The 17,383-nt window shown below is 42.0% G+C and overlaps 1 protein-coding gene across 1 annotated transcript in view; it reads left to right on the forward strand.

The window, feature by feature from the left end:
• Positions 1–17,383, forward strand: part of SLC3A1 (solute carrier family 3 member 1) — a 33,612-nt gene that overhangs the window by 4,730 nt on the left and 11,499 nt on the right. Inside the window, 3 exon segments of the mRNA NM_001034633.2 lie at positions 2,819–2,944; positions 13,861–13,980; positions 16,117–16,241. Of these exon segments, the coding sequence (NP_001029805.1) occupies positions 2,819–2,944; positions 13,861–13,980; positions 16,117–16,241 (371 nt within the window).

Genomic DNA, 17,383 nt, shown 5'->3' on the forward strand with positions numbered 1-17,383 from the left:
CAAATTTCCCAAAGAAATAGAAATGAAGTCCCAAGCTTCTAATCATCTGTGGGTTTGGATTTTTCATTTCGTTGTAGAGCTGATGTGTTTTAGCATATTAAAACCTATGCTCTTTGTTAACCTCTCTTTCCTTTATTTCCCCCTCTGTCCAGCTGAGACCCCATGTCTTATTAGTTTAGTAACTGTCTTGCTACCCTCCAGACCCTTTTGCCTTTCTGACTTTTTGACTCCGTTGTCCAGTAAAATGGTAGCCATAAAAGAACTCAACCATCCATTTTTTCTTTACCTGAACTTTGGTATCCAAGCCTATGGACATAGTCATTGTCCCTATCTGGACTGATCCATCCACTCTTTTGGGGGAATTTTACTAAACCCAACTGATCAACATGCCCTGTCTCCTCTTCAGACATCTTACCCACCTTCACTGCATCTCATCACCCTCAGCAGCAAACCCAACTTTAAAGGGAGAACAGAAGCTGACACATCCTGTTCCTGTTCACCTCTTCTGCACAGAGACCTTGTCTCTCCTGCTTGAGAGAAAGCCCAGTGAAATGTGTTTTAGATAAACAGTGAACAATTTTTAGTGTAAAATATTTGGAATACACTTACACTAAAAAACTATTCATTGCTTATCTGAAATTCAGATTGAATTGAATGTCTTGCAGTTTATCTGGCAGCTCTCCTTCTGTCCCAGGTCAGTCCCTCTGTGTACTCTAATTCATCTTCTCTCCTGCTTTCTACAGACCCTTTTTCTCTGGATCATCTCTCCCCACTCCAGGGCCTCCCTCTTGACCTCCATAAGCACTAAAAGAGGCTGACCCCTGGGCATCAGCTTTTAAATGACCCAAGGGCACTCAAACGATGTGTGTCTAAAGTTGACTGTGTGCTCTTTTCTCCCAACCTCCCATATCCGAGGTTATGTGAATAGCACTAATATATGCAGCCTGGTGAATAGCCCTTTAGCAAGTCCTGGCAATTTCACCTCTTCCCAGGTGGCTCAGGTTAAAGAATCCACCTGCCAGTGCAGGAGATGTAGGTTCAGTCCCTGAGCCGTATAGATCCCCTGGAGGAGGAAATGGCAACCTGCTTCAGTATGCTTGCCTGGGAAATCCTGTGGACAGAGGAACCTGGTAGCCTATAGGCCACGGGGTTGCAAAGAGTTGAACACAACCGAGTGATTGAGCAAACACACAATTTTCCTTTTTACCAATCCACCACTTTTTAAAATAATGATGACATTAGCAAACATTTGCTAATGCTTACTGTGTGCCAGGCTCTGAGTGTTTTATATTGATTATATTCATTAACTCCTGTAATTCACTATAGAGGCTTATGGGTTGGGCTTTAATTCCTGTTTTACAGATGAGCAGACTGAGGCAGAGAAATGTTAAGCACCTTGCCCTGGTTCACAGCTAATAAATGAAAGGGCTAAAGACTGTACCTAGTCTAATTTTTACTGAGTGAACATAAATTGGTACAACGTTGAGGTCTTAATTTTACATTTCTCTAACTGCTAATGATTATTTATCTAATTACTAATTATTGATGTACTAGTTGCCTAATTAATAATGATGCTGAATATCTTTTCATACATTTATTCACTTGAGCTTCCATTTCTGTGGAACATCTGTTTAATGGTTTCTTTCTCCAATTTTTTGTTGGATTGCTGGTCCCTTTGAAATAGATTTGCAGAGTTTACTTATTTATTTTTTTATATTTTGTATCCTGATCTTTCTGTATACTGATATATGCTGTAAAAATCTTATCCTGGTTTTTATTCAGGTGGGCCATGAAGTGAGCTAGTGAGAGAATGTTTCCTCAAAAGGCATCAGCTACTACTTAGCTTGGGCCAGTCGTTGCCATGGAAATGTGGACCCAGTGTGACTAGATCTTTCAACTAAAAATAAAATATTTATGCAAGTCCCTCAGTTTGTAAATGTTGTCTAGATGTTCTCTTTAGTGTGAAATGAACAAACGGCCCAAGACAGAGCCCTGAGGAAACCTGACACAGGTTCCTCCTTCTGGAAATGCCATGGATGTGAGTTTCTAGAAGGAGGAAAGCAGCACCCCTGTCAAATGCTGTTGGCTGCCAACATGTGAAGTCACTGTGTGTGCATGCTCAGTCACTTAGTCATTTCTGACTCTTTGCTACCCCATGGACTGTAGCTGTCCAGGCTCCTCTTTCCATGGGATTTCCCAGGCAAGAATACTGGAGTCAGTTGCCATTTCTTTCTCCAGGATATCTTCCTGACCTGGGGATCGAACCTGGGTCTCCTGCCTTGCAGGCAGATTCTTTACCATCTGAGCTATAGGGAAGTCCTCTTGAAGTTGCTAGATTTCTTTTATTCCTGAGGGCTAACAGCATTTTAAATGGAATGATTCTAATATTTTTCTAAAAATACCATTTAAATAATCTCTCTATTTGGATTCAAGCTCCAAGATCAGTGGAACGTGTATTTCTCCCAAATTGACCATCATTTGCTTTTCTTCACAAACAGGAGTCCAGGGCCTGGACAGAAGTTTCAAGAAAATAGATTAGAAATGCCTGCTCCTTACATTGAGAGCATTGGTTTGATGTTGTGGTTGTTGTGAACAGTTTCTACTGTACAAACACATCACAACCACTTTTGTGGGGCACTAGGCCAGCAAGTGGAATTTTAGGGAATTAATTTAACTAGTGCTCTCACTAGAAGGAAAATTCTGGGGACTTGTGCACTTGGTCTGCATGGGGCTGACGATGACAATGATCATTTCTTTGTGGGCGATACCATCATAGAAACCATGCTAAGGAACTGATCTGCTATTTTCTGTTTGCTAGTTAAGTGTATATGGAAACTCCAGTTGGCACTTTGATGAAGTACGAAAACAATGCTATTTTCATCAGTTTATGAAAGAGCAACCTGATTTAAATTTCCGTAATCCTGATGTTCAAGAAGAAATAAAAGTGAGTACAGACATCCACGTAAACTTCTCCATTTCATGGGTGCATAAGTGGTTATTTGCTACCCTTTGTGTTAAATAGTAATTGTATGAGCAAAATCAAGCAGTGCAATTCAGTTCTGGGATTAAGGTGTCTGATGCAAATACAGACTCTCAGATATGTCAGTGGCTCTTTCCTTCCTCTAACCCCAAATAATTGAAATGGGTGGAAGGCAGAAACACCTGTTACCTTAGCTATGAGATGCCTCTCTGCCTGCGCTAAGCTGGCACAGCTCCTGGGTCTGGACCTGGCCTCATCATTGGCTTCAGGGAGCTTCTGCGTGAATTATTTAGTTTTCTGTGTCTTGGATCCCTTGTCTATGAGACACGATTGATGGTGCAGTGTTTGTCTCAGAGGGGCTTTTTGGAACATGAGTTGGTATAACCCACGCACAACATTTCTGTATTCACTCAGTAAATATCGGCTTATTATCTGTTCCATGTCAGTTCTGGTTCTAAGCAGTGGGAATGCAACAGTGAATCAAAAACCCCACCCTCAAGGAATTCCCAGTATCCTTAGGGGAAGGCAGACAACAGCTAAATATTTAACATGTCAGGTGGTGATGAAGGCTTAGAGAGCTTCACAGTGCCAGTGAGAAGTGGGCTCAGAGACACCCCTATGTTGAGGTCCCATTTGCACAAAACCTGATGTTTGCAAGGGAGCCATGTGAACAGCTAGGGAAAGAGAACTTCAGGCAGAGAGAAGAGCAAATGCAAAATTTTCTGGGGGAGACAGAGCTCCACGTGTTTCAGAAATGACCTGAGGGCTGCTGCGCAGAACTGCCAGGCACAGCAAGTGAAATTTCAAGATGTTCGATTAAATTTTAATTTCAGTTAAACAATGACTAGTGCAATATTTGATACTTTCTTCTACTAAAAAATTTGTTCATGGTTTATCTTAAAGCTTAACTGGTCGTCCTGTATTCCATGTGGCAACACTATCAGTGCACTTCAGTGAAGTGAGGGACAGGGTTGGGGAGTTTGGGTGTAAAAATGAGGGTGAGGGCTGATGCTGTGGGGCCGTGAATGCTGTCATAGGGACACTTGCTGAGCCAGAGATGATGCTCTGTGGTCTGATGATGCTCAGATTTCCTGCAGCACCCAGGTGAGAGTTGCTGGCACTCACACCTGTATAGTGGTGGTTCTAACAACACCTGACACATAATTCACAGTAAACATTAGCCCTGCTGCTGTTTTCATTATTGCTGCTGCTGTGGCTCTCATGGGCAAGAATTTAGGATACCAGGGTAGGGCTCTGAGGCCGGTGAGGAGGAAACCCAAATAGAGCAGAGCAGGGAGCTGTGGGTCTCTCTCTACAAGTCATCATGTCAACCAGATGGAGAGGATGCCTTGTTGGAGTCACTAAGAACACCTGTGCCCCTTAGTCTGTTCTTGTTTTGTTTTTAAATAACAGCTTTATTGAGATATAATGGACATATCACAAAATTCACCCCTTTCAAGTATGTAAGTCAGTGGTTTTAGTATGTTTACAGGATTATGCAAGTATCACTACTAATTTCAGACACTTTCATCACCCCCCCAAAGAAACCCCATACCCATTAGAACTCATTCCCTCTGGCTACTGCATTTTCTCTCTTTGAGCCCTGGAAACCACTACTCTGCTTTATGCCTCTATAAATAAGCCTGTTCTGGACATTTCACATAAATGGAATCATATAGTATCTATATAGATGTCTGTGACATCTATATTATATATTATAATATATAATAATCTGTATCTATATTATATCTATATTATAATCTGTATTTAATTTCTTGAGAAACTGTTTTCCAGTGTAGCTGGACCATTTTACATTTTTATTAGCCATGTATGGAGTTTCTATTTTCTCTGTATCCTCATTGACACTTGCTATTGTCTTAGCTTTGATAACAGTCATGCTAGTGAAGTGGTGTTTCACTGTGGTTTTGACTCGCATTTCCCTGACAGCTGACGATAGTGAGCGTCTTTTCATGTGCTTATAGTTTATTTGTATATTTTCACTGGGGAAATGTCTATTCAAATCCTTTGTCTATTTTAAAACTGTGTTATTTGACTTTTTGTTGAGTTATAAGTTTTTGTTTTTTTTTTAACACATTCTGGGTATATGATTTGCAATTAATTTTCTTCCTTTCTATAGGTTGTCTTTTTACTTCCTTGATGGTGCTCTTTGAAGCACAAGAGTTTTTAATTGCTGTGATCTTCAACTTATCTATTTTTTTTCTTGCTTATGCTTATAGTATAACATTTAAGAACCATTGCCTAACTCCAGGTTGTAAAGATTTAACTCATGTTTTCCTTTAAGAGTTTTGTAGTTTTAGCTCTTACACTTAGGTCTCTGATCCATTTTTTGTTGATTTTTGTATTTGGTAAGAGGGAGTCTAACTTCACTCTTTTGCATGTAGCTATCCAGTTATCCCAACAGTATGTGTTTAACAAAGATTATTCTTTCACCATTGAACTATCTTGGAACCCTTTTGAATATAAGTTGATCACAAACATTGGGGTTTATTTCTAGACTGTCACTTCTGTTCCATTGATCTATATGTCTGTCCTTATGCCAGTCTGGATTACTACAGTTTTATATAGTAAGTTTTGAAATTGGGATGTGTGAGCTCTACAACCTTTTTCTTTTTTTCCAAGATTATTCGACTGTTCTAGGTTCTTTGCACTTCCCTGCTTGCTTGTCAGTTTCTGCAGAGAAGCCTGCTGGGATTGTATGGAATCTGTGGATCAGTTTGGGGGAGTTTTGCCATCTGAAGAATATTAGCTCTTCCGATCTGTGGACACAGGATGTCTTTCTACTTACTCAAGATCTCCTTTAGTTGCTTTCAACAGTGTCTTCTAGTTTTCAGTGTACATATCCTGCACTTCTTTTAAATATATTCCTATAAATTCCTTAGTTCTAAGGCTATTTTTACTATATATGTTTTCCAGAATTTAGATGAATTGCTTTGCGATCTTGAGAAGTAGGCACCTTGTCATGGCAGCCTTGTCTCATTTGAGGGTGGGGAGGTAGACACAGTCAGCCCACTAACGAGGGGTTAGTTTTAAACTTCTCTGATGGAGTGTGAACTTTCCTTTTCTCCATCACTGAAGATCATTTATACACTCACACCCCCCACTCTTATTAGGCACTTACTTTTTGCCAAGTGCTTTACAAGCATTATCTCATTTAATGCTCAAAACAAACCTAACTTAGGAGATTTTATGACCACGACTGTTTTACAGAGAAGGAAACTGATGCTTAAAGAGGTGACACCACCCACCTTGGGACTAAGGGGACAGGATTCAAACCCAAGCACCGAGATTGTGGCATCCATGTACTTAAATTAACCACAGCTCCTTGCCTAATCTGAGGCAAACTGCTTCTCTCTCTGTGTTTCACTTTTTCTACACAGTTTTTGTAAGCAGGTTTTTAATTGGAAATTCATAAATGGGAGCATAAACCAGTTGGTTTATCAGGCAGTGGATTTCTCCAGGCTCCTTGCGGCAATATTGATGGATTGCCTGGAGATGTTTAGACAAATGTGATAAATTTTGCCAAAATGTGCCAGTAATACATCAACTATTTTTTGGCTAACCCAGCAATTCTCTTGAAGGCATCCAAGTAGTGGAGGACATAAATAGGAGCCTTAGTTACTAGCCTTGCAGGATGAAATCCCTCTTGAGATGAATCATTACTGCCTCTGGTTGAGAGGTTAGACATTTTTTTGCAAGGCTGGTTTAGAAGGTTTCCTATTAGAGGTAAATAAGAAAGGCTGAATGCTGTAAGGGAAGGCTCTTCGCTTCTGGAAAGGGAGCTTTCACATGAAGGGACTTCTGACATCCTCCTTCCCCCAGCAGCACTTATCTTTGAAGCAGAGTTATGCAGGTTAATAATTTGCAACCCTGAGAATTTGTGGTGAGGAGGCATTTGGAATGAGTTGTGCTTGCATACCAGCTTGTACTCAGGACCTGAGCCTTCTTCCTCGGGGCTCCCATCAGATTTCAGCTTATCTGCACGGTGGGAGGCTGGCAGGCAGGAGACACCCAGCACAGAGCATCCTTCTTCCTCTTTGTCCTCTCCCTTGCACTGGCCATTAGGGGTTTGGCTCCGCCCTGAACCTTCCAGGGCTAGAGCTTTTTCATCTAGAGAAGTCAGGAAGTCTTCTCAGAGGAGGGGTGGCTTATATTTGTCTAGTATTTTATAATTTTCCGATCAGTTTTTTAAAATTTGCCCTCCAAATCCCTTATTTGACAAATAAGGAAACTGAGGCCCAGAGAAGTGATCAGTAGACAAGCTGCAGAGCAGGGAAGAGATTCCAGATGGCCTGGCCCCATGTCTGGGGCTCAGTCTGATTCCTGAAACCACCCACGTGGGAAGGCTGAGCCCTGGATTAGAGGAGTTAGTGTATTTATAGCAACTGGCAACTGGGAACCAAGATGCCCTCCTGGCTAAAGATGGGATACAGAGCATAAGTAATTGTTCTGTTCTGCCTCTACTGAGCACAGTATTGCTGGAGACAAGCAACTCCATTCAAAATAAAATATACTCACTACCTGCTTTATAAGCCAGCTCAGTGCTTGATGCTCATCACTGCAGCATCATTATACCACGTGTATGCCATGCACTTCATTATAAACCATTCCCTCATTAAACAGCATGTGCTGTGTATTGGCTATATGCCAGAGTAGGCTGATTCTGAAGATGGACCCATGTTGTGGCCATCATGGGCTATGATAATATATTCTGGAGGGGGGTGGCAAACAAATGGGAAATAGAGGGTATACCTAGATATAGATATATAGATATAAGCAATGATTCCTAGAGAGTGAGAAAGAATGACCCATGTTGTAGCCATCATGGGCTATAATATATTCTGGAGGGGGGTGGTAAACAGATGGGAAATTACGGTAAAGTGTGCTGAGTGTTCATGGCAGTAGGAAGTAGGAGAATGCAGGGCAGGGACCTAACCTGGACACAGAGTGGGAGAGACTGGGGAAAGGTTTACAGAGGAAGCAATGATAGCTAGAGGGTGAGAAAGACTGAGCCAAGCAAAGAGACACAGGTGGGAGTGTCCCCAGCAGAGAGAAAGCACAGTGGAAGTGCTGGGAGTTGTCCACTGTGGGTACATGTTGTCCTGAGAGGGGGTGTGTGATCAGACGAGGTGAGAGAGGTGGGTAGGAACCACATCATGAGCTGCATTGGAGGACATGGTAGGTGCTTGTCTTGGGCAGGGGAATAATTTTTAATTTGCACTGGGAAAAATCAATATGGTTTGTGATGAAGGCATTTGAGTAAGGCAGGTTTGAAGGCAGAAAAACTGGGGAGGTGGGTGATGCAGTAACTAGGAAACCTCCCAGGGGGACCAGTGAGGGTGGCAGAAGGTGTAGCGGTTGCAGAGGCATCATCAGTCCTTAGAGAGGAGTCTGGTGTGACTTCCAGGTTTCAGATTTGAATTCTGGCTGGGTGGCAGGTCCGTTTCCTGGGATGGGAGATATGGGAAGAATGGGTGTGTGTGTGGGGGGGGTCTCAGTTGTGTAGAGTTTGAGCTCTCTGTGAGACATCCAGGTGTTCAGTGGGTAGCTGGCTAGAATGCCATGGAGCTCAGGGGAAGGTCTGGTTCAGAGATAAAACTCGGACTTGTTACCATGTGGACAGTGCCCACAGAGGTCAGGCAGGTAATATCAGTGAGCGAACTGCGCTGGCTGAGGTGAATCAAAGGGCCATTTGTCATTTATCTTGATGGGGTTGTTGTCATGTGGCAATGATGGCCAGGTGTAGCATGTCCTCCAACTAAAATAATTATAGTAAAGGAAGGCCACATAACAAATGGAGTACCATCTGAGCTACCAGGGAAGCCTGTAAGGGCACCACACGGTTCCAATTACGGTGTACCACTTACTTGTCGGATGACCTTGATCAAGACGCATCATCTCTCTGTGTCTCAATTCCCCTGATGGTAAAATGGGAACAATAATGGTACATGCCTTGTGGGGTCGTTTGGGGATTAAGTGGTTTAACCTTTGTAAAGCACTTAGGATAGTGTGGTGCTTATTATATATGTAAGGGGTCCCCAGCCTCCAGGATCTAATGCCTGATGATCTGAGGTAGAGCTGGTGTAATAATAATAACAGAAATAAAATGCACAATAAGTATAATGAGGTTGAATCATTCCAAAACCATCCTCCCACCCACAACCCCTGTCCATAGAAAAATTGTCTTCTGTGAAACTGGTCCCTGGTGTCAAAAATGGCCGGTATAAGTACTTGTTAAATAATCAATGAGTGATAGATAAATGAGTCAATACTGTTGTGAAATGAAATGAACAGAGGGTGTAAGATGGAGCCCCAAGGAGTATGAATATTTAAAGGACTGTTGAGCAGGCAGAGAAGTCACAAACCAGGAGAGTGGTATCCTGGATCTAAGTCCTGTGAGTATTTCTAGATGACAGGGTTAGTCTATGTTGTCAAACACAGCAGAGAGGTCAGGTATAAGCTTCCTGGGTAGCTCAGCTGGTAAAGAATTAACCTGCAATGCAGGAGACCTGGGTTTGATTCCTGGGTTGGAAAGTTCCCCTAGAGAAGGGATAGGCTACCCACTCCAGTATTCTTGGGCTTTCCTGGTGGCTCAGACAGTAAAGAATCTACCTGCAATGTGGGAGACCTGGGTTTGATCCCTGGTTGGGAAGATCCCCTGGAGGAGGGCACAGGAATCCACTCCAGTATTCTTGCCTAGAGAATCCCATGGACAGAGGAGCCTGGCAAGCTACAGTCCATGGGATTGCAAAGAATCAGACACGAATAAGCGACTAAGCACAGCACAAAGACCAAAGCATCAGTTGACTCTGGCAGCAGTACCTCATTTAATCCTCACAGAATTCCTGTAAAGCAGGTATTATTTTATTGATGAAGAAACCAAGGTTTTGGAGGTCATGCATATAACCTAAGTCATGCAGCTGGACAGTGGGGGAGATGGGATGGTCCCTTATGGGTCAGATTCTGGAGCCTGTGATCTATGTCCTGCTTCTGGAAGAGTCAGCAGAGAATTTTACCCAGATTTCTAAAGACCAGTAGGGCTGGTTTGCCTTCCTTGCTTGTAAGCAGAGGATATGGTTTTCTCTCTGTCTTTCTGAAATATCCTATGCTTTCTCATTCTTTCTCGAGACGGATGACCTGGGGTATATGTCATTATCAAGAGGATGTCTTGCATATCATCACGTGTAACAGCAGAGCCTTTCTTTGTCCCAAACCTTTCATTTTACTTAAGTGGATCCAGTAATGTCAGTCACCTCAAAAGGAAAGATTTGCCTCAAGGTTTTGAACTGATTCCTTCTTCACTCAGAGGAGCAAGTTGTTTAACGAGAAAAGAATGTAGACATGTCTGGTGGAAAAACCAGGGCTGCGTGATGTCATGGGAGTTAGTTAGAAATTGGAGACACAATGTACTGTCCCTAGAGTCCCATGGTCCCTACATGGGTCACCCAGACTTGGGGAACTAGGCTCCGTGCCCATTTCTGCATCCGGCACACTAGGGGAGCTTAATTGGCATAAAGCGATGGTTAACCAAGGAGATCCAACCAGTCCATTCTGAAGGAGATCAGCCCTGAGATTTCTTTGGAAGGACTGATGCTAAAGCTGAAACTACTCCAGTACTTTGGCCACCTCATGCGAAGGGTTGACTCATTGGAAAAGACTCTGATGCTGGGAGGGATTGGGGGCAGGAGGAGAAGGGGACAACAGAGGATGAGATGGCTGGATGGCATCACTGACTCGATGGATGTGAGTCTGGGTGAACTCTGGGAGTTGGTGATGGACAGGGAGGCCTGGCGTGCTGCAATTCATGGGGTCGCAAAGAGCTGGGCAGGACTGAGTGACTGAACTTATACTTAACCATTAAAATCTGGAATTCTCTTTTTTTACCTGGTTGAGAATAAATAGCACAATGAAAATATTTTTCAAGAGCCATTTAGCAAATTTTAGATTATGTGGGTGAAGACCTCAGCATGTAAAATGCCTCTCAAAATGGATACATGTATATGTATAGCTGAATCTCTTTGCGTCCACCGGAAATGATCCTAGCATTATTAATTCACTATACTCCAGTATAAAATAAAAAGTTTAATAAAAAATTTTAAAAAAGACTCTCAAAAACAAGCATCCGGCTTTTTAAGTTTTGTCTCATCAAACAATGATAACATCTCTTACCAGACTACAGTGAAAATCCCTGCCAGGGCCATATGCCTATGCTGAGGTCCGTGTTTCTCATTCTCTAATGTTGTTTCTCCTTCTCTAATGTTGGCTCGGTAGCTAGCAATGCTGTGATCCCCAAAGTGAATGAGGACCTCAAGAAGAGAATGAATAGCTTTATTCTCGGAAATTAGTGCTCCAAAGCTTAATGTTTACAACTGCATGGCGTTTAATGTTTTCTACATTCTTGTCAGAGTCCGCTTGAGTGGATTAGTTATTTGTGCCCCACCCCGATTCTCTTCCATTGTTCTCTCTTGTTAAGAACAGCGCCACCTAGGGGTGGACCCCGGTTGTATGGGATTTGAAGGTTATAAAAACCAGGGGCTTTTTTTAAAGTTTAAACTTTTTATTTCATATTGGAGTATAGCTGATTAACAATATCTTAATAGTTTCAGGTGAACAGTGAAGGAATTCACCCATACATATACATGTATCCATCCTCCAAACTTGCGGCTTTTTAAAAATAAAAAGAGTATAAAATTAGGTACGGGAAAAAAAAAGTGGTTATTTAGAATGAAAAATGAATGTAAGTAGAAAGGGGGCCATGCAGTGAAGGGTCCTAAAACTTAAGCCTGGTTAGCTTCATGCTAAGTGGGTCCTTAGAGCCACTATGGATCCTGTTCTATGAATGAGGTGCCTTCCTATCTGGGGCTTCTCTAACTGAATCTCAACTGCCTTCACTTCCTGCCATCCTGCTGCACTGACCTCCCTGGCAAGTCCTGCTGTGTCACCCTTGTGTTACCATGCTCCTCTCTTTAACAGCTTTATCGTGTCTGTGACTTCAGTACTTTTGCATTAATATTTGTCTAGCTGAGGATTCTTAAAAAAAAACCATGAGACCTAGGATTGTGTCTGGGTTGTGTTGTATTTTGCATGTGGTTCTAGTTCCAAGGCCTATAGCTAAGTGCTTGGTCCCTAGCTGGAACCCAAATACTTATTGAATGAACGAATTTGTGAAGAAGGATGCTACTAAGAATAGATTTGTGGGTCTTGTACCCCAAAGAGAAATTCCACTGGGTAGGGCCAGCTTAAGGGCACTTGGGTCAGCTATGTTCAAAATGAGGCTTGTCAGCAGCAGAGTCTGTTCTTAGATTCGAAAAATTTGTTTAAGCTTTGCCATTCAAAATTTCACCTTAAACGGACTGACATCAGCCTTGCATTCAGCCTAGAGAAACCTTTGGGAGCCTTGACCTGCAGCCTCAAGAGGCCCCATATGCCCATGTAGATACAAGAAAGACACTTTGAATCTAGCAAGTGATTTTGGAGACAGTCCTTATTTGAGGTCTATAGCTCTGTTCCCCTCACTAGGTGAAAACTGGCTTCTTCACTCCAGTACCTTAAGTTACAGGTGGTTCTGCTCTAATGTGATGGAGTGGGTTGCCATTTCCTTCTCCAAATATGATGTACACATTCCTGTAGAAACTTCCCTTTGGCAAGGATTGAGCTGAAAGGAGAACAGGGAGAGCTGTTGTTCCTTTGCAGAAGGGTGTCTTTCGGTGAGTGCAGGCGTCAGCCCAGCTGGGAGGGGTTGGCAGGGGGAGGGGAACTGAGACCAGGCCCTCTGCTTTTCAAGGTCACTGGTCTTCTTAACTGTCCCCATACAGGCCAAGTCATCCTCTGCCTCCATGCTTGACTCATGCTGTCCCAAAACAGTCCCGAATGTTCTTCTAGGCTTACTCTCTGATGGTATCTCAAGCCAAGCTCTAGCTTTTCCTTGCCCGAAGGCAGGACTGTGCCCACCCATGTTAACTTAGATCTTCTTGGTGCTCCAACAGTCATGCAGACCGAGGAAGCTGCTCTCATGATGCTGAACCGTGTCCTGCCTTGTGTTAGGTAACCCTCTCACGTGTCCCCAGCTACTGTGTAGATGCCTCGAAGCCAGCGAACTGGCTGTACTTCTTTGATGTCCCAGCAGTATCACACCATCTTTGACTCATTTGGAGTTGATTCTTTCATTCCTCGACTGGTTCACTGAATAACAACTGCTGGGTCAGTGGCAAGGGAAGCAGACATGAAAGCTGCAGTCTTTCCCTCCAAAATGCCCCAGTCTGGTGGAACAGCCTTCATGACTGGCTGCTAAATTGGTTATTTTCTGTCAGTCTGGAGTGACTTCTAAGGAACGGAGCATGGTGGAGATAAGCTATGTATGTATCTGGTGTCTCCTGAGTACTATCTTTCATTGTGGTTTCAGTGTCTCCTGAGTCCTATGTTTCATTGTGGTTTTATTCTTTCATTTCCAGTGGAGTCTAAACTTTGGGAACATGCTCATAGCATCAGTTACATATGTAACATTCTGAATTCAAATATGAGGGAAGAATCAGATCAGATCAGATCAGTTGCTCAGTCGTGTCTGTCTCTTTGCGACCCCATGAATCGCAGCACACCAGGCCTCCCTGTCCATCACCAACTCCCGGAGTTCACTGAGACTCACGTCCATCGAGTCAGTGATGCCATCCAGCCATCTCAGGAGCCCATAAATACAGTATTCCAAAGTTCATGAGGCTCAGACACTGCTGTGCTAAATAGATACTTTTATATGTGGAGGTGACTGTTTTATGATGGAAAGTCACTAACAGACAAGACTTTTATTAAACCTTGTGACAACAATGTGTTGTTGATATAATCAAGCGTTTTTGCTTCTTCCTGTTTAGGAAATTATACAGTTCTGGCTCTCAAAGGGTGTTGATGGCTTTAGTTTCGATGCTCTTCCATTTCTTCTAGAAGCAAAGCATCTGAGAGATGAGGCCCAAGTGAATAAGACCCAAATCCCGGTAAAGTTTTAAACATATTAATATATGTATACATGGTTTTAATATATATTATAAAATAAGTATATATTTATAAATATATACTTATTTATATTTTTTTCTTTTCTGAAAATGTTATCAGAGTATTTTTTTTTTTTAGCCTGAGACACCACTTACCAGAGGTGAGTTCTGTTCTGCCCAAGTGCTTTGAATCATTTTCTTTAGGAAACACAGGAGTTTCAAATGCATGCGACTAGATATTTCCTTCTACTGGTTCCCTCCAGAGTGATCTTTACAGATCACTTTCTGAGGGCATGGACAGTGTGGACTCCACCAAGGGCCATAACTCTGTGATTTCTGTCACTCACTCAAGCTCAAGGGAGGTGCTTAAATTCCCCAGGTGCTTTTGCAGTCATTAAAGCTACATGTAAGCAGAACGGAAAGGAAATAACACTTGCTGAGCATCAGTTGTATGCTATGTGCTCTTTCCATTTAGCTCTCTCAACATCTTGTGAGGTTTCATGATCCCCATTTAGCAAATCTTAGAGGAATTAATTCATCAGGGTGACACAGGTGATAAATGGGATTACCAACCAAAGCTATCTGCAATAGGATTTGGGCTTTTCATGCTTTCACACCAGTGGGTCTCAACCTTTCCCCTCCCATGTCACACATGAGACACAGTAATAATCACATGCCACTCTCACCCCTATAGTTGACCACCATGCTACAGTCAGGCTGTTTTCAGTGGCAAGTAGATAGCAGTCCCAAAATGCATTTCAAAATAAAAGACTAGTATATTTATACAAGAGTATGTAAAAATGTGTCCGACTCTTTGCGACCCCATAGACTGTAGCCTACCAGGCTCCTCTGTCCGTGGGATTTTCCAGGCAATAGTACTGGAGTGGATTGCCATTTCCGTCTCCAGGGGATCTTCCCAACCCAGAGCTCAAACCCGGGTCTCCCGCATTGTAGACAGACGCTTTACCGTCTAGGCCACCAGGGAAGTCCATGTATAAATGAATTAATAGTGACACATAGCAAAATGGGTCAATCTTAGTGATATAATGTGTAGCAAAAAAAATCTAAATTATGTATAACATGATGCCCTTTTTAGAAAGTAAAATTAAATTCATATGGTTATCAACGTGATAATCTTATCTGAGTAATAAAGGGAAGCTGGCCATTCATGGGCTAATTATGAGACCATGTCATGAACCAAGGTTATGATTAAGCCATTTTTTTTTTCACATCTGAGTTCCAGTAGAAAGGAAAACTGAAGGAGAAAAAAAGGTTGTATGTTAGCCAGCTGTCCCAAAGAGAAGCACTTATACTTGGAGAAGAAAAATTCCAGAATAACCTTGCTAATTATAATATGTCGGAAGATAGGCATATGCTTCCACTGAAGACAAATGACCAGAACAATGGATTTTGTGTACTACCCAAGAAAAACTTAAAGTACATGTAACTTCCAAAGATATTGGAGATTTCAAAAAACTTCACTTGATCTAGCAAGAGAAAATCACTTATAAAAAAGGGGTCCACTGAATGGATGGCAACTCATGGACTGTCTAGCCTGTCCATGTCCTAACCCAGGACTTATAACCTGAGCTTGTATGAGACATAATCTTTTACTGTGATTCTAGAAGATTATTGTAACCCTTGAAAAGCACAAAATCAGTATCAGGAAAAATTATTGAAACCCCAAGAAAGTATAACTATAAGAATAAAGGACAAAAGTGGTAAAAAAACAAATTTAAATGCATGGTATTAATAATTTTGTGAGCAGATAAAGTACAAATGTAATAATGTACTCTAATCATTAAGATAATTTCTTTTGTTTGCCTTTAAAAATGTGGAGCATTTGGGACAATAAAATGTTTAAGAGGATTTTGTTAAATACATTTGTAATCAATGTTTAGCTGTTTGGTAAAATTTAACTTGTTTACTAGATTTACAGTTAATAAGTTAAGCAAAAAATGAAACACTAATAATATTGAGTGTTCTCCGTGAACAAAATCCCTTGAGCAGTAGAAGCCTTAGGACCATCTTTAAGCATGTGTGTTTTGGTCTGAGTCCTTTGAAGAGACAGTCCACACGAGGCCGCTATGGGCATTTGACATGTGACATTATGGTAACCATGCTGTCCTGTTTTCAAAGGACATGGTCACTCACTACTCGCAGCTGCACCATGACTTCACCACCACACAGGTGGGAATGCACGACATTGTCCGCAGCTTCCGGCAGACCATGAATCAATACAGCAGGGAGCCAGGGCGATACAGGTAACCACAGGCACAGCGTGTGATCTGCACTTTATCCCTCACAATCACGCATCCTCAAGAGGTTCCAGTTATAATTTAACAAACCGTATAATTACAGTGCATCATAACTCGATTACGCTAGGGCCTGGTATAGTCTCTCATGTTGCTTAAGTTTGCTGATTTAGTTTCCTCTTTTGTAAAACGATGCTAGTCACAATATGTATTTATAGGAATTTTGTGAAAATTAATTAAAAATATATTATCTAAAGGTTAGTCTTTATTATTTATTATTTGCCCTGTTAGCATGCAAATGTTCCAGCTAAGCTGTTAATAGATCACAATGGTTAGGAACACAACTTTGGAATCAGGTGGGGCTGAGGTGGAGTCCTCAGGCATAAGAGCTATGCCACCTTGAGCTGGCATAAGGTTAGTTAACCTAAGTCTCAGTTTTCTCATCAACTAAAAAGTGCTAACTGACAGCCATATAAGGTTGTGAGATTACATGAGATGTCTGTGAAGCACTTAAAACGACGCCTGGCACATAATAAACACTCAGTGAACTTAACTCTTGTAGTGTTTATATTGATTACCCAACAGAATCAATGGAAAAGGAATTCAAGAAACTTCTTCTTGAAGTAGGTTCTCTGATAACTGTCCCCGTTTTACAGATGAGGAGACTGAGACTCTGGGCATACAGGTAATGGTCACCCAGGCAGTGATCACAGAGATGAGATTGGAACTGAAACACCCCAGCTCCGGATACTGTGTACTTATCCATTCAATGTAATGCCTCCAACAGCTAAAGCCAGCATTGATGTGGGTCATTTCAGGCAAATATGTGTTCCCTGAAGAGTGTCTGCTTTCCAGCAACTGATAGTGCACCCCAATAATAAAGTGAGACTTTACGGGGATTCAGACACAAGGGGAAGTTTCTTGGGTGAGCCGCCCTCACCTTATATGCAGGCATGTACTGTATGTTCCAAGTGCAGTGATGAGAATTACTACAGAAAAGTCTTCCTGGAAGTTACCGAGTTTCGTTTAGATTTAGAAAGCAAAGAACGGTATTGACTGAGATCCAAATGTGTTTCTTTTAGACATGACTCAGTATTGGGCTAGTCTCTCGGTTTAATGTGTTGAGAAATTGCCAGTTGACCCAGCGTGCC

The sequence above is a fragment of the Bos taurus genome, chromosome 11, assembly GCF_002263795.3.
Source record: "Bos taurus isolate L1 Dominette 01449 registration number 42190680 breed Hereford chromosome 11, ARS-UCD2.0, whole genome shotgun sequence".
NCBI lineage: Eukaryota > Metazoa > Chordata > Mammalia > Artiodactyla > Bovidae > Bos > Bos taurus.